This window comes from Microcebus murinus, chromosome 12 (genome assembly GCF_040939455.1).
Source record: "Microcebus murinus isolate Inina chromosome 12, M.murinus_Inina_mat1.0, whole genome shotgun sequence".
Taxonomy (NCBI): domain Eukaryota; kingdom Metazoa; phylum Chordata; class Mammalia; order Primates; family Cheirogaleidae; genus Microcebus; species Microcebus murinus.
The window spans coordinates 11,522,468-11,549,935 of record NC_134115.1 but is presented as its reverse complement, the minus strand read 5'-3'; the positions used below and the strand labels follow the sequence as shown (position 1 = coordinate 11,549,935).

The following is a 27,468-nucleotide window of genomic DNA, read 5'->3' as shown; positions in this document are numbered from 1 at the left end:
TTGAATCTTAACAGTGATTGATGGCTTGTCCTGGGACTTCCCCACCCCATACCACAGGGTTAACCAGCTGGAGAAACTAAGGATCTAATTGTTGTTCCAGCTTTCTCTCCTCAGGGACTAGGATAGGGCAGGTGTGGCCACCTAGGCAGATCTTTCCACATCCGTTTCTCTTATTTTATTGGTTATTCTCTATCCTGTTTTTGCTTTCTTCCTAAAAGCATAGAGTTAGGACTTCAAGCCTTCTGCTCAGACAATGGAGATAGGAGAGGGAAACAGAGGTCCTGAAAATTCAGAAAGAGCAGAGTTCTTTCTGAATTGGTGGCTCTGGTGTTAAAGTTAATTTGCTTACCTGTGACAGAGAGTTACCCAAGGCTCAGCCTGAGGGGTTGTTGGGGCCCCTCTTTCAGGTGACCAATAAAATCAAAGAAGAGTTTTCTAGCTGCTCTATTAGCTCCCATTGAATGGGTAGTGACAAAAACCACAGGACTTCAGCTGTAGCAATAACAGAAGACAGAAGAGGGCGCCAGAAGCCAAGCAAGTAGAGAGCCAAGCAAGTAGTCAGCTCCCAGGACCCTTTCTTGCTGAGAGAAGTTGGTAAAACAAAAGGGGTAGAGACCCCTAGGTCTTCCCCACATTCAGATGCCTTCCAATGTGTCTGTGGTCCATACCCAAGAGAGAAGGAAAGGACAAGTTGATGCTTATGAGTGGCGGTAGCTAGGCATACAGACTCGGTGGCCATCCTACCTTACCTGGAGCCTGCCTAGCGCTGATGAAATGTTTCAGGTGTTCCCAGGTTTCGGCACCAAATGTCAGGTTCAAGTTTGTTTTCCCTGGTTCTTGGATCCTAGTACCAAAGGATGATTACTGGTACCGAGTCGACGGAATGAATGAGCAAGCCAACCTGGCATCAGCAAGTTAAACAGAATGTCTTGGAGGGGACGGGTCTATCCCCACAAGTGGAGAAGACCCTGTGGAATACAAGTCTTGTTCTTTTTATTATGGATGTGGGGGTTGTAGCTTTGGGGTGGAGACTGCTCCCTGTGTCACAGTTTTTCATAATCCTTTCTGAAAACCCACTGGGTGAGGGAGTGAGACCATAGTGCTGCCATGTCATAAGGTTATATTTGGTCACCCTTCTCTTACTAGTGTGTGTGCCTGTGCAGCAGAAAGTCACTTAACCATAACTTCCCACTGTTGTGATGAATCACTCCTTTTCTTATTGTTTGATCCCATGGAGTCATTTGTTTTCTTTTGCTTAAGTGACCATTGCTGGGCTCAGGAAACTCCACCCCTGACACGCCACCTTGCTGACGCATCCTCCTCCCCTAACTGCACCCCAGCCTTACCTCTGTGTGTGGATCACCGATTTTAAAGGTCAGATCGCCCAGGTGAAATGGTCACTTCCTCAGAGCCTTGTAATGTCTGTGGAATTAATTGTGAACCATTGGGCCTTCATGGTACAATTCTGCACCTTGAACCTATTCCCGATGCATTTGCTCACAAATACAGGCTGAGCACCCACCTCAGGCCAGGCCCTGAGGCAGACAGACGGCTTCTGCCTGCCCCACGCTGGTGGCTGGTGGTGAAGAGAGATGAGGCTGTAGGCCGATGCTGAGGAAGCCCTGGGCGCCGTGCAGGGCAAGCCTGGGCTCTGCCTCCTACGCAGGGGACGCGGGCCTTGCTGTTCAGCTCATCTCACACCCGTTCCTCCATCATTACATAGTATTTCCTTTAAACTGACCCACTTTTGCTTACTAAAATACATTGATTTGAAAACGAAACAGTTAACATCCTTACCATAAATGGAAACCCAGCACCACTGCCATAGTAAAAATAAATGCAATGAGCAGCAAACAACGTGATTAAAACCTATCTACATGCTGATGCCCACTCCCTCATTATTAAAGGGAAGATGAGCAGGCAGTGAGGAGATGCTAAAATCTCAAGGCCACAAATGAAGACTTGCTGCTAGTATCTGAAAGGCCTTCCGGGAACTTTACAAAGGAAAAATTTGGGGTCACATGTTTCAACAATACTTAATGCCACAGCCTCCTACTGTCAAAGTCGTTTTGCATTCAACGTGAAATAATCTCATGTATTAGAGAGAGAAGCCACCCAGTGGGAGCCAAAGCCACCGAGAGACACAGCTAGTATCAGAGAAGCAGCAGGAAGCAAGAAGGGAAGAAATTCCCGACCTTCCTCTCCTCCCCCTTCTCCAGGGCCTCCCCTTGGCTGGCCCCAGCCACAAACCAAATGGCAAACAAGCCTGGGGACACAGCCCCTAGGGCCAGCCTCTCAGGACACAGAGCAGGGCAGGAAAGAGTTGTGGGGAGGTGGAGAGAACAGAAGAGGCCGGCAGCCCCCCTGGGAATCGCTGCTGCCCAGCACACTTGCCGCCTGAAGCCAGAGTGCGTTGGGGACAGGGCAGGGCCTGGAGGGACAGCAGGACTCGCTGTTCTGGGCAAGGGCTCACTTGCGTCCTTTCTGGCCTGCAGTCTCCGTGAGCATCAACAACCTGTACCCGGGCTGCGAGAACGTGAGCGTGAGGAGCCGCAGCATGATGTTCGAGCCGGGCCTCACCAAAGGGATGCTGGAGGTGTTCATGGCCCCGTCCCACCACCCGCACTGCTCGGCCGATGACCAGTCCACCAAGGCCATCGACATCCAGAACGCCTATTTGAACGGTACGCCCTGCCTGCCCCTAGGGAAGGACCTCGGGTTTCCCTTTGACAGGGCTGTGAGTCATTCCCCAAAGTGAGCTTGTCCCAGGCAGCATGTGTCACATCTGTGGCTATACTAATTTACACTCCCACTAACAGCCTATCATGGCCGGGCGAGGTGGCTCACGCCTGTAATCCTAGCACTCTGGGAAGCCGAGGTGGGAGGATCGCCCAAGGTCAGGAGTTCGAAACCAGCCTGAGCAAGAGTGAGACCTTGTCTCTACTAAAAGTAGAAAGAAATTAATTGGCCAACTAAAAATATATAGAAAAATTAGCCGAGCATGGTGGCTCATGCTTGTAGTCCCAGTTACTTTGGAGGCTGAGGCAGAAGGATCGCTTGAGCCCAGGAGTTTGAGGTTGCTGTGAGCTAGGCTGACACCATGGTACTCTAGCCCAGGCGAGAAAGTGAGACTCTGTCTCAAAACAAAAAACAAACAAAAAACCCCAGCCCATCAGAGTTCCCTTTTCTGTGCATCCTCACCAGCATCTGTTAATTTTTGTCTTTTATAGTAGCCATTGTAACTGGAGTAGGATGATATCTCATAGTTGTTTCAATTTGCATTATTACTGAAGTTAAGCATTTTGTCATGTATCTGTTGGCCTTTCTTCTTTTCAGAAATACGTATTCACGTCGTTTGCCCAGTTTTTTTGTTTGTTTGTTTTTGATACAGAGTCTCACTCTGTTGTCCAGGCTAGAGTGCTGTGGCATCAGCCTAGTTCACGGCAACCTCAAACTCCTAGGTTCAAGCAATCCTTCTGCCTCAGCCTCCTGAATAGCTGGAACTATGTGGAATAGCAGTGGTGAAAAAGGGCATCCTTGCCTTGCTCCAGTTCTTAGAGGAAAGACTTTCAGCTTTTCCCCATTTAGTACAATATTAGATGTGGTTTTGTCATATATGACGTTTATTATGTTGTGAAGTATGTTCCTTCTTTGCCTAGTTTGTTGAGATTTTTTATCATGAAGCAGCACTGAATTTTATCAAATGCTTTTTCTTTGTCTATTGAGATGATCATATGGTTTTTGTCCTTCATTCTATTGATTTGATGTATCACATTTATTGATTTGTGTATATTGAACCAACATACACAGATCAATCCCTGGGATAATCCTGCCTTGAATCCCTGGGATAAATCCCACTTGATCATGGTGTATGATTTTTTTGAGGTGCTGCCGAAATCAGTTTGTTAGTATTTTGTTGAGAATTTTTGATTCTGTTCATCAGAGACATTGGCCTGTAGTTTTCTTTTTTTGTTGCATCTTTATCTGGTTTTGGTATCAGGGTAATGCTGGCCTTGTAAAATGAATTAGAGAGAATTCCCTCCTTTTTTATTTTTTGAGGAACAAGGAGAATTGGCATTAGTTCTTTGAAAATTTGGTAGAATTCAGCAGTGAAGGCATCCAGTTCTGGACTTGACTTTGTTGAAAACCTTTATATTACTGATTCAATCTCATTATTCATTATTGGGCTCCTCATGATTTCTATTTCTTCCTGATTTAAGCTTGTGAATTGTATGTGTCTGAGAATTTATCCATTTCCTCTAGGTTTTCACCTTTGTAGTATATAATTGTTTGTAAGTCTCTGATGAGCATTTGTATTTCTGTGGTATAGGATGTAGTGTCTGTCTATCTTTTTATTTCCAATTTTGTTCATTTGGAGCTTCTTTACTTTTTTCTTGGTTAGTCTAGCAAATGGTTTATAGATTTTATTTATCTTTTCAAAAAACAAACTTTTCATTTCATTTTATATACATTTTTTAGTCTCTGTAATTTATTTCTGCTCTGATATTTATTATTTCTTTCCTTCTACTACTTTTGGGTTTGGATTATGATTTTCTCTAGTTCCTTGAAGAACATCATTAGATTGTTTATTTGAAATCTTTGTATTTTTTGATGTAGGTATTTATTGCTATTAACTTCCCTCTTAGCACTGCTTTTATTACATTCCATAGATCCTGATATGTTGTCCTTTGTTTTTCATTTGTCCTTGACCCATCAGTCATTCAGAAGCATGTTATTTAATTTCTATGCATTTGTACAGTTTCTAAAGTTCCTCTTGTTATTGATTTCTAGTTTTTTTCCCCACTGTGCTCTGAGAAGATACTTGATATGATTTTGATATTTTAAAATTTGTTGAGACTTATTTTGTGTCCTAATATATGCTCTATCCATTAGAAGATAAGTGTATTTCCAGTATAAATAAATAAATAAACAAACAAACAACATGTGGTCTATCTTGGAGAATGTTCCATGTGCTGATGAGAAGAAAGTGTATTGTGTAGCTGTTAGATAAGATGTTCTGTAAATGTCTGTTAGGTCTGTTTGATCTAATGTGCAGTTGAAATCCAATGTTTCTTTGAAATTTCTGTCTGGATGATCTGTCCAATGCTGAGAGTGGAGTGTTGAAGTCCCCAGCTATTGTTGTATAGGAATCTAACTCTCCCTTTAAGTCTAATAATATTTGCTTTATGTATCTTGGTGCTCCAGTGTTGGGTGCATATATATTTATTTATTTACAAATGTTTAGGTTATGTATATTTCCTTTGCCCCACCATATTCAAAGCTTCAGGCTTGTCCATCCCCCAGATGGTGTGCACCAGGTGTATACATATCCATTCCCTCCTTTCCCCTCCCATCTGCCCAACACCCAATGAATGTTATTACTATAGTACATTTAAGTGTTGATTAGTTAAAACCAATTTGATGGTGAGTACATGTGGTGCTTGTTTTTCCATTCTTGTGATACTTCACTTAGTAGAATGGGCTCCAGCTCTATCCGGGATAATACAAGAGGTGCTAGATCACCATTGTTTTTTGTGGATGAGAACTGCATGGTATAAATATACCACATTTTATTAATCCACTCATGTATTGATGGGCACTTGGGTTACTTCCACATCTTTGCAATTGTGAATTGTGCTGCTATACACATTTGAGTGTAGATTTTTTTTTATAGAATGTCTTTTGTTGTTTTGGGTAGATGCCCAGTAATGGGATTGCTGGATCAAATAGTAGTTATACTTGTAGCTCTGTGAGGTATCGCCATATTACTTTCCACAGAGGTTGTACTAGTTTGCAGTCCCACCAGCAGTGTAGAAGTGTTCCTGTCTCTCCGCATCCACACCAAAATTTATTGTTTTGGGACTTTTTGATAAAGGCCATTCTCACTGGAGATAAATGATATCTCGTTGTGGTTTTGATTTATATTTCCCTGATGATTAGAGATATTGAGCATTTTTTTCATATGTTTTTGGCCATTAGTCTATCTCCTTTGGGTACATATATGTTTAGAATTGTTATATCCTCTGGTTTATTTGACCCCTTTATCATTATATACTAACCTTTGTCCTTTCTACTGTTTTTGACTTAAAGTCTGTTTTATCTAACTATAACTATTCTTACTTACTTTCAGTTTTCGTTTCATTGAAATATCTTTTTCCATCTCTTTACTTTCAATCTATATGTGTCTTTACAGATGAGATGAGTTTCTTGTGGGCAGCATATAATTGGGTCATGTTTTTTTAGTCCATTCAGTCTATATCTTTTACAGGGAAAGTTTAACCCCTTTATATTAAAGGTTGTTGTTAATATGTGAGGGCTTATCCTTGTCATTTAATTAATGGATTCCTGGTTGTTTTGCATATCCTTTGTTCTTTCTCTCTCATTGTTTATCATTGTGCTTTGGTGGTTTTCTGTACCGGTAACATTTGAGTTCTTACTCTTCCTTATTTGTATGTTTGCTGTACCAGTGTGTTTTATACTTTCATGTTTTCATGATTGAAGAATCATCCTTTTGCTTCCAGGTTTAGCAATCTGTTAAGCATTTTTTACAGGGCCAGTCTAGTGATGATGAATTCCCTCAGCTTTTGCTTGTCTGGGAAAGACTTTATTTTTCCTTCATTTATGAAGGATTACTTTTCTGCTATAGTATCTGTGGCTGGCAGGTTTTTTTCTTTCAGTATGTTGAATATATCATTCCATTCTCTTCTGGCCTGTAAGGTCTTTGTTAAGAAATCTGATGTAAGTCTGATGGGGTTTGCTTACAAGTGACCAGATACTTCTCTTTTGCCATTTTCAAAATTCTGCCTTTGACTTTTGACAGTTTGACTACAATGTGCTTTGGAGAAAACTTTTTTCAGTTTGTTTTCATAGGGGAGGACCTTTCCATGAAGTTGTATCTATGGTGTTTTGGGGCAGGCAGTTTGGCTTTGATTCTGGGTGTGTGCAGGTAGTGTAGTCCTTATATGATTTCTTTGGCTATAAATAGCATCAGTGGTATCTGTGATATCTTTAGTGGCTTAGGGTGTGGTTGTTAGTGGAAACTGTGGTGAAGGTTTACTGGGGACTGAGGTGCCAGATGGTCCAGTCCTCAGAACCCAGTGGTGACAGTGGTGGGCTGAGCATACCTGTCCTTGGGTCCCAAGGCAGTGTATGCTAGCACTGGTGTTAGTGTGCCCAGGTGGGCCAATTCTTGGACTTCCAGGGGGCTTGCTCAGGTGCTGGTAGTGGCAGCAGAAGCTAGGCAGGTAGGCAGGTTCTTGGACCCCTGGCCTTGGGCATGGCATGGGCAATGACAGTAGCAGTAGTGGGATAACTGTCTGGTTCCCAGGTGGTGATGCAGTGGCTTCAATAGGCTGGGAAGGCCAGTATCAAGGCCCACAGGTGGCATGTATGGGTGGGTGCCAGTTGTGGTGGTAGCACTAGGTTGGGTGGGCCTTACCTCAGGACTCCAGGAAGAGTGCTCAGATGTCAATGATTGTGGACTGGCTGGGCAATCCAAGGCTACTGGACAGCATTCTTGGGTACTAGGCAGAGATAGAGCCAGGCCAGGCAAACCTGTCCTCAGGTCCCCTGATGGTGTGTGCAGGTGCTGGCTGTGGTAGGCAGGGGCAGGGCGATCCCCAGGCTCCCAGCAAAATGCTTGGGTGGGGGTGACAGCGCTGTTCTACACCCTGCTGCTGCTGGGAGAGTGGGGTTGCTTTCAGCGGCAGCAGCTGTATGCAACCAGCTGGGGAGTGTGTGCATCACGTACGATTTGGACCGGGTGGCTGCAGCTGCACTGGCTTTAGGCAGGGGTTTCTGACTCAAGGTGCATGAAAACGAGTGTACAGTAGGGTCACTGCCACTTCAGCCCTGATGGCAACAGCCAAAGAGGTGGCTGCAGGTGGGGCATACCAGTGGGGCTTAGGGCTGCGGAGATGCAGGGGCTGTTATGCCCATGGCAGGATGGAGTCCGTGGGTGCTGGACTCTGAAATGGCACCATGCTATAGCTGCTTAGGACTCAGGAGATGTGCCATCGAAACCAGCTTCATAACAACCCACTCTCATGGGAACGAATCCATTCCTGTGACAACTAACACAGTTTCATGAGAGCAAGAACTCACTTACCTCCGCAAGAACAGCACCAAGCCTTTCATGAGTGACTCGCCCTCCTAAACACCTGCTGCTAGGTGCCACCTCCAACACTGTCACACTGGGGGTCAGATTTCAATATCAGTTTTAGTGGGGACAAACTGTATACAATCATGGCAAGATGTTCGTTACATAGACAGATGAATGCCATGGACATCACTAGCCCTCCTTGGAACCCCTGGATTGCCAAGAAAAATTATAGTTGAAATTCGGCGGTGGTGTTTCAGGATGGGAATCTCCACTTTTCTTTTTCTGCAGGAGTTGGCGATTTCAGCGTGTGGGAGTTCTCTGGAAATCCTGTGTACTTCTGCTGTTATGACTATTTCGCTGCAAATGATCCCACGTCAATCCATGTCATTGTTTTTAGTCTAGAAGAGCCCTATGAGATCCAGCTGAACCAAGTGATTTTCTGGCTCAGTTTCCTGAAGTCCCTCGTCCCAGTCGAAGAACCCATAGGTGAGCTAAGTGCCCGTGGGCGAGGGAGTGTCCTTCCTGCGGCCGGCGGGCATCGCCTCCTCCCTCCAGGCTCCTGCGCTGCTCCTGCCGCTGGTGCAGGCCTTGCACCCCGGCCGCGTGCAGATCCCACAGCTGTGGCTCCTCCTGCTAGGAAACTTCCAGTCTGGAAAGCTTCCTGGGGCTCAGCCGTTCCCAGTGTTCTGTAGAAAGATTTTGTATCACGATTGTGTGTTCCTGCCTCAAAGGCCCGATTCCGAGCCAGTTATTTAGAGCCATTTCTCAGATCCTTTCTACGCTTTCGAGCTGTGGTCATTTTGTTGGGTGCAGAATGGAATCCCTGCTCAGATGGCTGCTGCCCCTTTGCCTAAAGGGAACAGAATTAATCAGCAGAAGGAGCTCTCCTTCCTCCTGCAGGTCCGTCAAGAACTGATGAGACAGGATGGTGTTGCCTGAATGTGTTATCTTAGCTTCGTTCCTAGAGGAGAGGACAACATGGAATAAACTTCTTTTGTTCTTCACATACAACAAGAGAAGCAGCCTTCCCTGGTGAAATGCAGTCAATTCTTTTTCCAGAAAATCCTTTAATAATAAATTGGGCTTAATACCCCTCAAGATGCTGCCATTTTTACCTCTTTCTTTCTCTTTTATTGTTCATGGCTTTTTGTTTTAAACACTCCCATAAGTGGAGGCTGTCTGTGTGACTTGCGGACCGTTTCTCTCTGAGCCATCCCGGTGGTGTTGCTGCACTCAGGGGCCTTTCTTTGGTCTTGTAAAGAGTGTCCCTGGTGTCCAGATTGGGGCTACTTGGAGGAAGGCCTGAGAAGCTGCCTTTTGTAGTCTGGGGTCAGGTCTGGTCCACTCTGAGCGATTTTCCTTGAGGCCCAGGAAATAGGCTCATCTTCCTGTTGGCCGGGCCTAGGGACTTCCAGAGGGCACACCGCACGGTGGGCATGGGGCCCTCATGTCCGCGGCAGGTTGCCCATCCACCTGCAGAGATGGCCTGGGCATGAGGCCAGCACGCCCCCTGCCCTGGGCAGGAGAGCCAGCCAGGTAGGAGGACCCGCTTCATAACACAGCTCCCTCTGCCCCCAGCCTTTGGTGGGAAGCTGAAGAACCCACTCCGAGTTGTCCTGGTGGCTACCCATGCTGACATCATGAACGTTCCTCGCCCAGCTGGAGGCGAGTTTGGATATGACAAAGATACATCGTTGCTGAAAGAGATCAGGAACAGGTGAGGGGGGCTGCTGGGTCTCCAGCCCAGGTGGTAGCCTACTACCCAAGGAACCGAATCAGGGGTGTGAAAAATACAACAGAACTCACATGAACTACAGAAAGGAATTAAAGACCTTTTTCCTTGGTTGACTTTTTTGTTGTATGGGTTGAGTATCTGTTATCCGAAATGATTGAGACCAGAAGTGTTTTAGATTTCATATTTTTTTGGCTTTTAGGAATAGTTGCATATACATAATGGTTGAACGTCCACAACAGGAAAATTCTAAATCTGAAATGCTCCAGTGTGCATTTCCTTTGAGCATCATGTTGGTGCTCAAAAAGTTTTCAGATATTGCAACATAACAGATTTCAGATTTCCCAAAAAGAGATGCACAACCTCTATTTTTTGTTATCAAAGCAGTAAATCCACATAATAACAAATACAAGCAAAACACACTTGATGAAAAGCAGCAGTCCTCTACCTTTTCCTCCCCTCCCAGCACCACTGCCCAGAGAAAGCTTCTAGCTGTTTTAGGTTTCAGTCCATGATTATGACGATAATGCAAATCAGTATTTCTCAAAATATAAGTTATAATCCACTAATGGGACATGAGATCCATTTAGGGGACAATGACCAACGCTTTTTTATTTTTATTTATTTTTCCATGTGACCTCATTTACAGATATCTTTTTTTAAATGAGATGGGATGGAATGGAATAGAATAGGATAGATGAGAGTACATTTCATTTCATTTATAAAACTTTTTTCACTTATCAATATGGGTGTGTATGGGGTCATGATATAAAATACATATTTTTACTTTGAGTCTATCAAAGTTTGAACCTGTAGCTCTATATAATATGCTAACAACTTAGATATTTAATTATTAACTTGAGACACTTATCTATTGTCATGAAGATATGAAAAATGTGAGGCTTCTATTAACACGTGTAGATCAGTGGTGCAACTGTTGCGTCCATACCTCTACTCTTAGTTCCTCCCCTTTCAACAGTGTTTCTTCTCCCAACTTGTAAGGTGAGCGCACTAGGCCCGCCTTTCCGTGTCAGGGGAACTGACGTCTCTCCAGGCCTTGTTCCTGCAGCTTTGCTAAAACCTGAAGCTCCTGTGTGGGTGACTCGGAGCGTGCGCCAGTGTCCCCATGCCTCTTCCCGTGGTGTGATAAGGCGGAGTCCCTCAAACAGCAGGGAAGGAGGGGCCTTTGCAAAGTCACCAGAACTTTCCTTGCCTCCTACCCACCTCTCGGGCCAGTAGGAGCCTGGCCTCTCCGTGGAAAGACCTGGTGAGATCGATTCACTGCTAAGGAAGCTCCTTCTGTTCCCATAGGTTTGGAAATGATCTTCACATTTCCAAAGAGCTGTTTGTTCTGGATGCTGGGGCTTCTGGGTCTAAGGACATAAAGGTACTTTGAAGTCACCTGCAAGAAATACGGAGTCAGATTGTTTCGGCGAGTAGACCCTGGAGGGCATCTGGCCCCAGACCACCCAGTGAGCCAGGGAGCTGGGCCTTTGTGCTGCCCTCTTGGTTGGATTTGGGCTTGGGGGACTGCTTCACAGTGGGACCCAGCACGGGGTGGCTGCAGGGACATGTTTTTATCCTGTTGCTCTTGGTCAAGGAAGGAAAAGTAGAGAAACAAGGAGATGACTGGAGATATGACTGGAGATAAAGGGTTGTTATGGGCACAGATAGACCACTTCAGATTGTGTGAAATCCATACAGTTTTTGTTGTTGTTGTTTTGAAAGATTCAGATTGAATTTATACAAGTTTCTCCAATGTCTGTCATTTTCTGTGATTTGTCTTGCCTTCCTTGTGATTTTTTTAGTGTATTATGGGGGTACAAGTGTTAAGGTTACATATATTGCCCATGCCCCCCTCCCCCCTCAAGTAAGAGCTTCAAGCCTGTCCATCCCCTAAACGTTGCACATCTTACTCGTTGTGGTTGTATATACCCATCCCTTCCTCCCCCCTCCCACCCTCCTGACACCCAATCAATGTTATTCCTATATGTCCACTTAGGTGTTGATCCATTAATACCAATTTGCTGGTTAGTACATGTGGTTCTTGTTTTTCCATTCTTGAGATACTTAACTTAGTAGAATGGGTTCCAGCTGTATCCAGGAATATACGCGAGGTGCTATATCACCATTGTTTCTTAAAGCTGAGTAGTACTCCATGGTATACATATACTACATTTTATTAACCTACTCATGAATTGATGGGCACTTCGGTTGTTTCCACAGCTTTGCAATTGTGAATTGTGTTGCTATAAACATTCAAGTGCAGGTGTCTTTTTCATAAAGTGAATTTTGATCTTTTGGGTAGATGCCCAGTATGGAATTGCTGGATCAAATGGTAGACCTACTTTTATTGCTTTGAGGTATCTCCACATTGCTTTCCACATAGGTTGAACTAGTTTGCAGTCCCACCAGCAATGTAGGAGTGTTCCTCTCTCTCCGCATTCATGCCAGCATCTGTTGTTTGGGGACTTTTTGATAAAGGCCATTCTCACTGGAGTTAAGTGATATCTCATTGTGGTTTTGATTTGCATTTCCCTGATGATTAGAGATGTTGAACATTTTTTCATAAGTTTGTTGGCCATTATTCTGTCTTCTTTTGAGAAGTTTCTGTTCATGTCTTTTGCCGATTTTTTGATAGGGTTGTTTGATTTTTTCTTGCTGATTTTCCTGCCCTTTATCAGATGTGTAGCTTGCAAAAATTTTCTCCCATTCTGTGGGTTGTCTGTTTGCTCTCTTGACAGTTTCTTTGGGTGTGCAGAAGCTTTTTAATTTTATCAGGTCCCATTTGTTTATTTTTTTGATCCTGTGATTGCCTTTGGGGTCTTTGTCATCAGTAAAGAGTGAGAGTTTGATCTCTTCTGCTCCCATTTGGACTCCCTTAATTCTGCTCTCTTGTCTGATTGCTGTAGCAAGGACTTCCAGCACTATGTTGAACAGAAGTGGAGATAGTGGGCAACCTTGTCTTGTTCCAGTTCTAAGTGGGAATGCTTTCAATTTTTCCTCATTCAGTATGATATTGGCTGTGGGTTTGTCATATATGGCTTGTATCATTTTTAGGTAAGCCCCGTCTATGCCTATTTTGTTGAGCATTCTTATCATAAAAGGGTGTTGAATTGTGTCAAATGCTTTCTCTGCGTCTATTGAGAGCATCACATGGTCTTTGTTTTTGCTTCTGTTTATATGGTGAATTACATTTATAGATTTGCGTATGTTGAACCTCCCTGCATCCTTGGGCTGAAGCCCAATTGGTTGTGATGAATTATTTTCTTGACAAGCACCTGGATTCAGCTGGCTAGGATTTTCTTGAGAATTTTTGCATCTATATTCCTAAGGGATATTGGTATATAATTTTCTTTTTTTGTTGCATTCTTTCCTGGTTTTCATATCAGGGTTATGTCAGCTTCATAAAATGTGTTGAGGAGAATTCCATCCTTCTCGATGTTGTAGAATAATTTCTGCAGGATAGGCACCAGTTCTTCCTTGTAGGTGTGGTAAAATTTGGTTGTGAAACCATCGGGTCCAGGACTTTTCTTTTTAGGAAGGTTTTTTATTGCTGTTTCAATTTCAGTGCTTGATATTGGTATGTTCAGGAATTCTATTTCTTCCTGGTTGAGCCTTGGGAGGCTGTGTGTTTCTAAGAAACTGTCCATTTCCTACACATTTTCCAGTTTGTGTGCATAGAGGTTTTTGTAGCATTCACAAATTATATCTTGTATCTCTGTGGCATCAGTTGTAATTTCTCCTTTATTGTTTCTGATGGAGCTTATTAGAGATCTTTCTTTTCTGCTTTTTGTTAGTCTAGCCAAAGGTGTATCAATTTTATTTTTTCAAAGAACCAACTTTTTGTTTTATTAATTTTCCGTATAGTTTCCCTGTTGTCAATTTTGTTTAGTTCTGATTTGATCTTAATGATTTCACTTCTTCTGCTGGGTTTGGGGTTGGTCTGTTCTTCTTTTTCCAGCTCTTTGAGATGATTCATTAGGTTGTCTATTTGTAATCTTTTTCACTTTTATATATAGGTATTTATGGAAATAAATTTTCCTCTCAGATCTGCTTTAGCTGTGTTTTGGTAACTTGTGTCACCTTTGTCATTTAGTTCAAAGAATCTTTTGATTTCCATCTTTATTTCCTCATTTATGAAGTGATCATTGAGCAGAAGGTTATTTACTTCCATGACTTTGTATAGAAGTGAGAACTTCTGTTAGGATTGATTTCTACATTTATTCCATTGTGGTTTGGAAAGATACATGGTATAATTTCTATTTTTTTAAGTTGTTTGAGACGTGATTTATGTCCTAGGATATGGTCAATCTCAGAGAATGACCCATGAGCTGATGAGAAGAATGTATATTCAGTGGTGTTAGGGTAGAATGTCCTGTAAGTGTCAGTCAGGCCCATTTGTTCCAGAGTTCTGTTTAAATCTATTATTTCTGTGTTGATTTTCTGTTTGGAGGATCTGTCCTGTGCTGTCAGTGGGGTGTTAAAGTCTCCGACTATTATGGCGTTGTTGTTTATCCATTTGTTTAGATCAAGTAGAGTTTGCTTTATGAATCTGGGCACACCTAGGTTGGGTGCATATATATTTAGAATTGTTATGTCTTGTTGTTGAACTGTACCCTTTACCATTATATAGTGACCTTCTTTGTCTTTTATTACTTTTGTTGATTTAAGAACTAAGTTATCTGTAATCAGCACTGCAACGCCAGCTTTATTTTGGCTTCTGTTTGCTTGAAATATTGTTCTCTACCCCTTTACCTTTAGTCTAACTGCGTCATTGCAGGTTAGATGTGTTTCCTGAAGGCAGCAGACACTTGGCTTGTGTTTTTTTATCCATTCGGCCAGCCTATGTCTCTTGAGTGTGGAGTTCAAACCATTCATATTTATTGAGATAACTAATAGGTGGGGCAGATTTCTGGTCATTATGTTGGGTTGAACTTTGTTGCTTTGTTTTCTCTCTTGAGCCATTGTGGTATCTGGGCTTTGATCTTTAGCTTTGAGTAGATTTACATTCGTGAGTGTTTATTGTGCTGATCCATGGGTAACACTGTTTTGAGTGCTTCTTGAAGAGCTGATCTTGTCTTGGTGAATTCTCTAAGTCTTTGCTTATCTGAGAATGTCTTGATTTCTCCTTCATATACAAAACTTAGTTTTTCAGGGAATAAGATTCTAGACTGGGCATTGTTCTGTTTCAGAAGAGTGAGAATGGGACCCCAGTCTCTCCTTGCTTGTAAAGTCTCAGTAGAGAAGTCTGGTGTTATTTGAATTGGCTTTCCCTTGTTTGTTACTTGCTTCTTTCATCTTACAGATCTTAGAAGGGCCTCTTTAGTTGATATTTTCGTCAGTGTGATGACTGCATGTCATGATGTCTTTCTGTTTGCATCAAATCTCCCAGGGGTCCTCTGAGCTTCTTGAACTTGTATATCGAGATTTTGAGCAAGGCCTAGGAAATTTTCCTCTATTATATCTTGAGTGTTTTCTTCTTCCCCTTCTGGTAACCCTATGACCCTCACATTAGGTTTCTTCACATAATCCCACATCTCTTATAGGTTTTGCTCTTTTCTCTTATTTGTCTGCTCTATCTCTGTGACTGATTTATTTAATTGGGAAGTGTTATCTTCAATCTCTGAGATTCTTTCTTCTGTTTGATCTACCCTGTTCTTGAGGCTTTCCACTGCATTTTGTAGTTCCCTGAATTGATTCCTCATTTCTAGGAGTTCAGTTTGATTTTTCTTCATTGTTTCAATTTCTTTAGTGAATTTTTGTTCCAGGTCCTGGAGTCTTTTTGTGTTTTCTTTATGTTGGTTATCGAGTTGTTCTTGCAGGTCGTTGAATTTTCTTACAATCCACATTCAAAATTCCTCTTCTGTCATTTTGGTTGCCTGATTTTGGTTGGTGTCTGTTTCTAAGGGGCTTGTGCTCCTCTTTGGGGTGTGGTTTCCTTTTGGTTCTTCATATGGAGTTCCTTTGCTGATTTCTTCCTATCTGGATCAGTTGTTGCTTCTTGCCTTTAGGGTTTGGTTTAGGTATTGACACGCCCCGTTTAGTCTCTTAGCCAGTAGGTGGTATTTGTGGGTGAGATTCAACCGCACCCTGTATGATGAGTCAGTAGGTGCCATGAAAAGGATGTGCAGAATGTCCTCCCTGTCAGTAAGTGGCGCTTGCTCAGAGGAACAGGCTATAGTGTTGCTTTTGGGTCTTGTATCCAATTCTTCTTCCTCTGGAGAGGTACTCTAGTGCCTTAGGTGGTTGGTGGGGCCCTGGGACTTCCAGTGTGTCCTTTTCTCCCCCTCAGTGAGGGTTGGTCTGGGAGTGAGTCTAGATGGAGCTTTGCTGTGTAAGCCTGCCCTTAGGCACCACCAATGCTGTTAGCATAGGTCAAAGTTCTGTTCTCTGCTTCCAGGAAAAGCTGTCAGGAAGGGGCTGGAATGGCCCCGCTCAGTCAGAAAGTCTGTGTGTAGGGGTGGGGCCGTCTGAGACCCACAGTCTGGAGTGGCCTTGCTCCTTTCCACCCTCCCCAACTCCACGGCTATTCCTGAGCCTCTGCCAGCAGGCCAGACCTCATGCCACCAGGCCTCCCCTGGCTATGATGCCGGCCGGAGGTTCCCTGCGTGGGAAAGCCGCCTGGGCTGGGTACACAGCCCCCCTGTGGGAGGAGGGTTGCCCTCAAGGATGCTGATCTGGCCCTGAAGGCACACACACCTCAGTAGGCTGTTTATGTATATCCCTTCTGTGCCCCGGGCAATGTGAGACCTGGGTGCATGGGATCTGGTCTGCAGGTCTGACCTCTGGGCCCTGGAGTTCAATCCCTGATGCCACCAGGGAGAGGAGTGCCAGTCCTAATTCACCCACGTGGAGCCCAAGCTGGGTTGATGTTTCTCAGCCTCATTGTCTGCCCGTTCTCCTGGGATCACCAGGGAAGCAGTAGCTGGGAGGGCAGGTGGATAAGGAGTTCACCGTCTGAGTTCCCCTCAGTCAGCTGTAGGGCTCTAAAAGGGAAGGTCCCGTTTCCTGGAGGTGCCTCTGGCTGGTGGCTATATTGTCTCTCTTGGCAGCCATGGATAGGGACGGGGGAGGGGAGAATGAGGCAATATGGCGCCTGCCTCGAGGCTTGGGTCTGTGCACATGGAGGTGCCCCAAGGGAATTCAGAGCCTGGTGCTCTGAACATGTCCGCTACAGGCTTACCACTCACTGGCGGTGGCCGTCTCTGGGCTGGTGTCCGCAGGTCTCTCCAACTGCTGTGGTGTTAGGGAACGGCCTCACTCAACCCCGCCGAACAGAAGGAAAGAGACACTGAGGATGTAAAATCACAAGAGGAGTTTTATTGTCTGGCTAGCCAGGGTCCGAGCCCTCGAGCCCCAACGCAGTGGTTGCTCTCCTTAGGCAAGGACCCCGACCTGAATTGCGGGGTGCCTTTTATCCACCCCCCAAAGGGCCCTAGCAGTGCACAAACTAATTACGCGCTGGTCATGAGCTGACCTTTGAAGTGATTAATTTCCTTTGTATCCTGCGCGATCCCTGCGCATCCCACCTCCCTTTTGCCTTTCTTCACAACCCAAGAGATAACCGGAGGTATGAGTATAAACAGATGTGTGCTGTTCGCTAATTGCCTCACCCTACTTCACACAAAGGGGGGGAAAATTCCTTTCTTGTGCCACTGAGACGCCGCCGAGGCGCCATCGAGGCGCCCCCACAGTGGAGCCCACCAGCAGTCCGAGATGCAAGGGAGGGGAAAGTTAACCTCCCCTCCTACCCTTGCCGCTGGTCTCCACGCTACTCAGGAGGTCTCTGCTTCCAGTTCTCCTCCGCAACCTCCTCCCATGGCTTCTCCCGTGGTCTCAGGTACCCCTCCTTCTGACCCTCGTCTGATGTATGCTCGTCTTCTTGCTTCTCTCTTCTAATTTCTGCTAGAATTTGTCTTTGCTTCAGAGATATTCTGTCTGGCGGTGTTTGTCTCTACCATCTTGCTCCGCCCGCTGTCTTTTGCAATTTAATCTCCAAGGAGAAACCTTTTAAACTAAGATAAAAAGCCTCAGAAGTTTTCAAAAAAATTTGCCAATAATTCTTCAAATATATCTATTTGGAAACATAATGTTTTCCTTAATTTTATCTGGCAAATAAATTTGATAAACAAAGTTGAAGGGTGAAATAGATTCGGTAAAAACATTCTTCAATGTATTTGACAGATAAAGCGTTACTATCTATAATATTTGAAAAGCTCACAAAAATTGGTAGAAAAGGGCAAATAGGATAAATAGAAAAAATGCTAAAATGTAAAACTGCTCACCTGCACTCGGGAATGTTCCTACCACTGAAGCCTGGGTGGAAACTCTGGCCAGGTGTGCATCTGCCTCTCCTGTCACACACCCCCTTCCAGAACACTCCTGCCAACACCAGGCTCTGTTTCCCTGCGTGCTTTAGGGATTCTCAGGAAACTCCTCTCTCAGGAAAACCTGTCCCCTGAGCACACCAGATGCCCTTGCTTCCCTGTTGAGACCCACGATGGCAGAGTCAGATGGGGGTGGTCTGGGAGGCCTGGGAGGACTCTGGTCACAGAACTCACGGACAGGACCTGCGTCCGTGGAGGCCCCAGCACGTCCCCACGGGGTCTGGAGGCAGGAGGCAGTGCGTGACCATTTTTGAACTGGGCTGTGGCATGACCACTGCTTTGCAAGTGAGGGAGCGAGGGAGACGCAGCGAGCGAGGAAAGGAGGGAGGAGGAAGTGAGCGGCGCATTAGGAGGTGGTGAATGTTAGTTGATGGAGTGATGGAGGCCGCAGTTGCAAAAGCACCCTCGGAAGACTCTCCATCTATGTGACATGACCAGTAGAACTGAAAAGCCTCCATGAAGCTTGAGGTTCGATAAACAGATTCCATTCAAAACAACTCTATGAAAAATAACTGCCCCAGTACTCAACCATAAAAGCACTGACTCACTCATCCAGTCAGTCATGTGAATGAAAGGCGTCCTCTGAGCTGGGTCCCCCTCCTCAGCAGCCACACCCACAGCTGGGCACCTGTCCTGCCCCTGTTCTAGGTCTGCCCTCCCATGACTCAGCTGTGTGAGAGAATCATCTCCACGCTGCCTTCCTGGAGGAAGCTCAATGGGCCCAACCAGCTGATGTCGCTGCAGCAGTTCGTGTATGACGTGCAGGACCAGCTGAACCCCCTGGCCAGCGAGGAGGACCTCAGGCGCGTGGCTCAGCAGCTGCACAGCACAGGCGAGGTGAGCGCCCCGCAGACCCACGTCCGTCCCGGATCCCAGCTCCTGGAGGTGGCATGAGCCTGGGGGAGGCAGAGGGAAATGACCCAGCTACCCACAGTATTTCCAGACGCGCGACTGTTACATCCAGCCTCAAGTGACGCTCTGAACTGCAGTTCTCTGCTTTGCTACCTCACTCTAGGGGCTGTCATTTTGTCTTGTCATGTTTCTTGATCTCCAGATTCTCTCAGTTAGGGAGCGCAGCGCCTGCTGCCCTGGGTGACTGGGTACCTCCCCACACCCCCTGGGCTTCTGGAACTTCCTGCCATTCCTGGCAGCCTTCACAACGGCTGCTTCCCAGAGTGTGGACTGATCAGCTCCACACCCGGTTCACCATCGAAAAAGGCAGTCTCTCATAGAGACAGTGTCTGTGGACACGGAGACAGAGAGACAGTGCACAGACACACAGACTAATCATAATTCACGGTACACATCTAAAAAAAAAAACCAGCAAGCTATGGCTGCCAGAAATTACCCGAAAATGGGAGTCTTCGCTCTGGCTCTGTTACGTTCGGCTCTGGGGTGCGGTTGGAAACCTGTTCTGACGGCATCGTACGCCGGTGCCCAGAATGGGGCGCAGCCTTTGAGTTCCTGCAAGAGGGGAAATCCGGAGACAGCGTGAGCTACTCTGGGCCAAGAAGACTGATCTGAATATTACCACTAGAAGCAGCTCTGAGATAATTAGCAGCCAGAGCTTGCCTCTCCAGTCTCGGGTGCCAGGTCTGACTCTATGAGCCACGTATTCTTAAAATTAAACTTGAATCCACAAGCCAGTGACCCTGAAAACTAGAGGCTCAGGCGGTGACTTTGTCAACCTTTAAACTCCCAGTTAGACAGCCAGCTGGTCTGACTGCTCAGGAATCCTGGAAAGGGATGTGCCCAAGGAAGAAGACAAGCAAAGGGCCAAAGCTTAGATTATAAGATACTGGCGGAGATTAAGAATGGTATGAGTATAATAATAAACTCCTTTGGCACAGCATTGCCTTGCCTTCTTGTTTTTGACCAGCACCTTTCTAGATCATAGCATATAATCCACTTATTTGACATCATTCCTGCGTGCCCTTGAGACTTGAGTAAATCAAGGAAGACTTACAGAAGGAAGACCATAAAGGGAACCTACCCCACGGGGTCCCCGCCCTAGCCGGCCTCAGCCCTCCTCCAGCCCTGCCTTCTGGTACCTGCTCTGCAGGTCTCACTCCATTTCCCCAGCAGCCCTTCTGGTGTGCCCTTTCTGGTCCAGGGCACAGCATTTACTGTGAGCTGTGTCGCCTGCTTACTCTGCTCCTCTAGGGGCCAGATTGTCAGTCTCTGTCTTTCGTGACCCTGAGGAGATGGCAGTGTTTAGGACGCAATTGCAAATGGTGTTCCACCAAATGCCATATTCAGAACTTAATAGATACTGGCTCCGCCCTTCAGGAGTTTTCAGCCGAGACTCAGGTTTAAACAGAATCATGGACAGAGGGCGCCTTGAAGGCTTAGGCCCGACTGTGGGTGGCAAAGTCCTGTGGGCGACAGGCAGAGTCTGAGCCCCCATGTGAGGAAGGAGGCACCTTGGGTGGCCACTGTTCACAGCCCCGGCTCACGGCAGGAGGGGAGATAGGAAGGGGAACTGTTCCATAAAGGGAAAGTTACTTCTGTTTTTTGTCACATTTTTTCTTTGTGACATTTGATTTTTTTTAAAGAAATAAACAACCATGACCCTGAAATCCCTCTGGTCACCATCCCCCATCTCGTTCTTATCCCCATCTCTTGGGCCAATAGTTACCATGGCAGCATATCTTTCCAGACCTTTTTAATGATGAGTGTTTAAAATTTACATAATGTTTCAGCCAGACACGGTGACTTATGCCTGTAATCCTAGCACTCTGGGGCGCCTAGGCAGGAGGATTGCTTGAGGTCAGGAATTCAAGACCAGGCTGAACAAAAGCGAGACTACATCTTTTATCTAAAATTAAATTTAAAAATTTTTTAAAATAAAATTTACATAATGTTATAAAATGTTCTGAATCTTTTTTGAAAAATATTTTGAAGAATGTCAAGCCTTTAGTAAAGTTGCAAGAGTAGTACCGTGAACTTTCCTCTGCTCTACACTTAAATTGACCAACTGTTTATATTTTGCTCTATTTGCTTGATTCCTCTGTCTTCTGTTTGTGTGCTTATTTATTTTATAGACATCATAGCATTTCTCTCCTAAATAATTTAGCCAGCATCTCCTAAAGAGAATATTTTCCCATATAACTCAATATAATTGATCAAAATAACATTGATATAGTACCATGCTAATATATAGTCCTTTGAAGGTGACTTTGAGCAAAATATTTGAAAAAATGAATATATAGTTCTCATGGAAGAGTTTGCCATTTGTCACAAAAATTTCATTCATGACTATGTTTATTTCTGTGTGTATTTATTTTGGGATCCAGAATCCAGTCTAAAATCACTCATTGCCTTTGGTTGCCATTTCTCTTCTGACGTTGTCAGGATGTTTTTCCCCTCAGCGTTTGGCCTTCGAGATGCATCCGTGTCAATGACCCTGGGTCATTCCTTGGAACATCTGCTCAGGCACTGTCACTGGGACCAGGCCCTTTCCTACTCTGGCTGGTGCACCCGGCCAGGGCTCTTTCCCTAAGTGACCTTCTGCTGTCCCCTCTGGCAGATCAACATCATGCAGAGCGAAACGGTGCAGGACGTGCTGCTCCTGGACCCCCGCTGGCTGTGCACCTGCGTCCTGGGGAAGCTGCTGTCCGTGGAGACGCCGCGGGCCCTGCACCACTACCGGGGCCGCTACACCGTGGAGGACATCCAGCGCCTGGTGCCCGACAGCGACGTGGAGGAGCTGCTGCAGATCCTCGACGCCATGGACATCTGCGCCCGCGACCTGAGCAGCGGGACCATGGTGGACGTGCCCGCCCTGATCAAGACGGACAACCTGCACCGCTCCTGGGCGGACGAGGAGGACGAGGCGATGGTGTACGGCGGCGTGCGCGTGGTCCCGGTGGAGCACCTCACGCCCTTCCCGTGCGGCATCTTTCACAAGGTGCAGGTGAACCTGTGCCGCTGGGTGCACCAGCAGGGCACGGAGGGCGACGCGGACATCCGCCTGTGGGTGAACGGCTGCAAGATTGCCCACCGCGGCGCCGAGCTGCTGGTGCTGCTGGTGAACCACGGCCAGGGCGTGGAGGTGCAGGTGCGCGGTCTGGAGACGGACAAGGTCAAGTGCTGCCTCCTGCTGGACTCGGTGTGCAGCACCATCGAGAACGTCATGGCCAGCACGCTGCCCGGGCTCCTGACCGTCAAGCACTACCTGAGCCCCCAGCAGCTGCGGGAGCACCACGAGCCCGTCATGATCTACCAGCCGCGGGACTTCTTCCGGGCGCAGGCGCTGAAGGAGACCTCCCTGACGAACACCATGGGCGGCTACAAGGAGAGCTTCAGCAGCATCATGTGCTTCGGCTGTCACGACGTCTACCAGCAGGCCAGCCTCGGCATGGACATCCACGCGTCAGACCTGAACCTCCTCACGCGGAGGAAGCTCAGCCGCCTGCTGGACCCGCCCGACCCCATGGGGAAGGACTGGTGCCTTCTCGCCATGAACTTGGGCCTCCCCGACCTGGTGGCAAAGTACAACACCAACAACGGGGCCCCCAAGGACTTCCTCCCCAGCCCGGTCCACGCCCTGCTGCGGGAATGGACCTCCTACCCCGAGAGCACGGTGGGCATCCTCATGTCCAAACTGAGGGAGCTGGGTCGCCGGGATGCAGCAGACTTCCTGCTGAAGGCATCCTCCGTGTTCAAAATCAACCTCGATGGCAATGGCCAGGAGGCTTATGCGTCAAGCTGCAATAGTAGCACCTCCTATAATTCCATTAGCTCAGTCGTGTCCCGGTGAGGGCAGCTTCTGGCTTGGGCAGGGTCTCTTTGGACTGCAGAGCGAGGGGGTGTGACCCATCCTTCCCGTTGGAGATGCCAAGGGCATTCCTTCCTACCCACATCCCCAGGGACCCCCGCCCCCAACTCCACCTGTTCCTCTGCCCCTGCTACCGCCCTGCCTCTCCACATTCCCTTGTCTGCGGATGGTCTTCCCAGGTTCAGAGCAGAACAGCTCCTTTACTTTGGCCATTCGAAAAGCTAGGGGAGCTCCTCTCAGTGTTTTGGACTCCATTTCTTGTCCTCCAATACCTTGCTTTTACTGGAATTCCTAATTTTTGATGAAATTTTTTTTTTTTTTTTTTTTTTTTTTTTTTTTTTTTTTTTTTGGAGACAGAGTCTCGCTTTGTTGCCCAGGCTAGAGTGAGTGCCATGGCGTCAGCCTAGCTCACAGCAACCTCAAACTCCTGGGCTTGAGTGATCCTTCTGCCTCAGCCTCCCAAGTAGCTGGGACTACAGGCATGCGCCACCATGCCCAGCTAATTTTTTATATATATATCAGTTGGCCAATTAATTTCTTTCTATTTATAGTAGAGACAGGGTCTCGCTCTTGCTCAGGCTGGTTTTGAACTCCTGACCTTGAGCAATCCGCCCGCCTCGGCCTCCCAAGAGCTAGGATTACAGGCGTGAGCCACAGCGCCCGGCCTGAAATTTTTTTAACTACCGTATTGATTATCCTTTAAAAACAGAAAAGCTCATATTTATCCAAAGTGTATATTTCTTATACCCTTTCCTTTGTTATACCATCTCCTCAGCTTATCTCTTTTATATTTATAGGAGAGACTCCCATGTATGGAATCCCACTGTATAATTTATAAACAGACAATATGTGAGTGCCTTTTGCAGAAGAGGGTGTGTTTGAAACCATCAGAGTCAGCCAGGAGCTGTCACCAAGGAAATGCTACCTCTCTGTCCCTTGCTGTATGCTGATCACCGCCAGAGGTGCTTCACCCTGAATTTTGTTGTTTTTTCTTTCCAGCAATGTCTGTGTTTTGTTTGGCAAGGAAAGGAGAGACATGAGTCTTCCTCCAGGGTGATTTCATTGGCAGTGTTGTTGCTATACGAAGACATGTTCATTTTGCTTTTGTTGGAACGTCAATGTGAATGTCCACACGAAACCTACAAGCTGTCAGGCTTCATCATTCCCGCTCATCTCAGGTAGAAGGTTGACACGGTTGTAGGGTGCGGAGACCTGTGTAAGAATTCAGAAGAGCCCTGACTCATCATTTGTGGCAGTCCGTTGTCATTGGTGCATAGCAGATGGTTTCCACATTTAGATCTTGCTTTGATAACTTCCTATAACTTGAAGTCTAAAACCAGAAAATAAAGGAGGCAAGTTTTCTTCAGTGATTTTAAATTGTAATAGAGTATTAAACTGATGAGGGAACATGTCCTAATTCTTCTGTCCTGAGAAGCATGTAATGTTAATGTTATATCATATGTATGTATATATATATACATATATATATGCACTATGTATATACATATATATTAATACCAGTATTTTTACTTAATCTATAAGATGTTATAAAAAAATTAAGTTTATTCTTTTTCTTTTTTTAAATAAATAAACTGTTGCTCGTCGCATTACTTTTGTTAGACTTTAATTCAAAAGGATTTCTCTTTCTTTGTTGTGTTATCACTGCCATCATCCCACATGTCATAGGATAAACCCATCTGAAATCCAGAAAGTCATTAAGCCTAAGCCTTCAGGGTTGAAAAACAACCCATTTTTTAGGTGCTTAATTATTACCAAAACTAGGAATGGCATGGTAAAGTTAAAAGAGCTCAGATGAATTTCACATTTCTTCTTATTTTAAAGAAAAGGGACCCCTTTCATTTTCTTTGGGTGAACAAAAAAAAAAAAAAACAGATTGAATCTTTTTGTCTTGGCAATGGGGAGCAGAAGAAGCTCTTCTGTTTCTATGCAAAAGTGACAAGGATGGTGCCATGAGCAAGGGGAAACCTATAGCAGAAGATGCATACCTTTCTGCCCTTCTTTAAATTCAAACTACATTTGCAGTTCATTTTGCACCCAAACTGTCCACAATAAATGTGATTCACTTTTATAATGAGAAAAGAAATGCTAACGAATAAAATTAACAAGTACATATAGCAACACCCAGAAAGGATGACACTGAAATGGAATTTGTGGTTGCCTTTTTTATATTTTAGCGTATTATGGGGGTACAAGTGTTAAGATTACTTATATTGTCCCCCTCCCCCCACGAGTAAGAGTGTGGTTGCCTTAAGGAGTGGAACCTCCTTTTCTTGTCTTAAGTCCTTCCTCTAAGCGTTGGCCTCTTTCTCTCCTACTTGAAAAGAGTGCTTCATAGTGCAGGGATATAGCAGAGGGGAGCCGAAAACCAGAGGCAAGGCGTTTGCCTCTTGTGGTATCTGCATGTAAAATCCCAGAGGAGAACTCTGACTGGATCGGCTTGGGTCACCTAGCTATCCCTGTAAATCTCAATGGCGGGGGGATATACAGTTCCTAGCAGTGGCCTGGCCTCTGTGACCCTGTGTGGATGTTGGAGGAGGAAGAGTTCTCCCCAAGAAGGAGATTCTGTTAGCAGAATAAGGAGTGGGCAGGTAGGATGCTGGCAGACAAATGCCAAGTGTTGCAAGGGCCCTAATGCACCTGTTCATATGGTTATGGGGCCCCTGAACGCCTGACATTTTGCAGCATACTCAGGAATCTTTACAATCCATAGGTCAAGAGCTTGAGGATCACTGAGCTCACTGCTCCATCATGCAAAATGCCGTGGGAGACATTCCAGGGGGACGTTTGGGATCTTCTGTACCAGAAACTCTGGTCAGGCTGAAACTGTCTGGCAAAGGCGGCTCTACCCCCTGCAGGAGGGAGGAAACCAGACCAAGCTCACCTCCTGGGGCCATTGTGAGCATCAGAAGATGTAAGGTATTGGGAGCCAGAAGGAAAAGCCAATCTCGGACCTTTTCTCTACCAATTGCTGTGAAATGCACTCGGGCAACATGTTCCTCATCCCCCCGGGCTGTGTCATGGGTGTTCCTCAGCACCAAGTCCAATCTTGGGTCACCCTGGGGTGCCTGAGGTCTCCAGTATGGACAAAAGCATCCCAAGGACTCATACCTCTAGGGTGTAGGCTTGAGGGCCCTTGTGGGAGTTCCAGTGAGTCCCCAAATCTGGATTCACACACCTTCTGAAAAGGATCAGAACTCTGGGCAGATTCTGGCAGTCTGTTTTGTATAAAGGGAGTCACAATGACAACTACAGGATGCACAGAAATCATGAGACTACATCTGGCCTTCGACGTCCAGAGTCCATACCAGTCTTACTGACCCCGGCTGGGCTGATCCCACAAAAGCCACTGCCAAGTACAGGGCCGCCTGGCTGTTCCTGCATAAGCAGCTGCTGATGCCAGCCAGGCCGTGAAACCCAGAGGGCAGTCAGGACGCCTGAGCTCAGACGTGGGAGGCTTTCATTAAGGGTTAAAAGATGGTTTCAGTTTTGCAAGATAAAAGGGTTCTGGAGGTGAATTAGTCATGGTTGCCCGGCAATGTGAGTGTATTTAGTGCCACCGATCTGTGCAGGTCAAGATGGTCAAAGTGGTAAGTTTTATGTATCTTTTACAATTTTTTGAATAGAAGTTAAAAAGATCACACTGGAACCTAAGAAAGTCTGGTAACAAAAAGTTGGCAGAGTAATGTCAAGACCACCCACTGTATGGAGAGCAGCCCAGCAAAGCAGAGACCCCCAAAAAGGGGACATGAAAAAAGTGAAAGATTGCTTTTTGAAAGAATTTGGGATTTGTTATTTCCAAGCAAACAAAAAACCTTTAAAGAGGTCATCCTACAGGGGAAGAAGTGAGAGTTTTGTTTGCAGTTAATTATTTTCCCCAATGTGAATCCATGCATGGGATGGCGCCATAGTCTTTGCAGGACTTTGGATTCTTTAGGACTGAATCAGGCCACGCTTTTTAGGAGGAGTAGCGAGCTCCAATTCATCATTCTCCCGAGGGTCGCTGAGCACCCACGATGGTGCCAGTCCTATGTTGGCAACAGGGACACAGAGCCGAGTGCAGGCTGTGCCCTGGCTCAGCGACCAGGCCCAGGGCTCAACTCCACAGCTGCCTAAGGAATTTGCTGTCAGGGCTCAGAGACTGTAGCTGGGCTGTGGGTGGCAACGTGAGGGTGAGGTTAGACTTTGCCATTGCAACCAAAGTCACATGCTGATGAGAGGCTAAAGGTCCCAATCCTCCGCAGCTTCCAGACATGGGCCCAGGAAAGGGACAGGCTTGTCTGCCCCAGCTGTATGCCCTGGCCAGAGAGAGTGAACCAGAGGGCACCCCTGAAAGGTGGTTTTAAGTAGCAGTTAGCCCCCTTCCACCTCCGCTGGGCAGAAAGGAACCCGGGAAACGCCCCAGGTCAGAGCTGCTAATGTCTTCCAGGAACCATTTGGCCAATTC

At 46.0% G+C, this 27,468-nt stretch overlaps 2 protein-coding genes across 2 annotated transcripts in view; both read left to right on the top strand.

The window, feature by feature from the left end:
- CTSV (cathepsin V) overlaps positions 1-27,468 on the top strand; it is a 551,781-nt gene that overhangs the window by 502,722 nt on the left and 21,591 nt on the right. The window lies entirely within an intron of this gene.
- LOC105855617 (death-associated protein kinase 1-like) lies at positions 1,913-23,208 on the top strand. Its single transcript, XM_076008418.1, is given in 7 exon segments — positions 1,913-1,923; positions 2,404-2,684; positions 8,390-8,587; positions 9,680-9,818; positions 11,145-11,265; positions 18,872-19,060; positions 21,753-23,208. Coding segments are annotated over 7 exon segments (2,172 nt in total). The 3' UTR covers positions 22,986-23,208.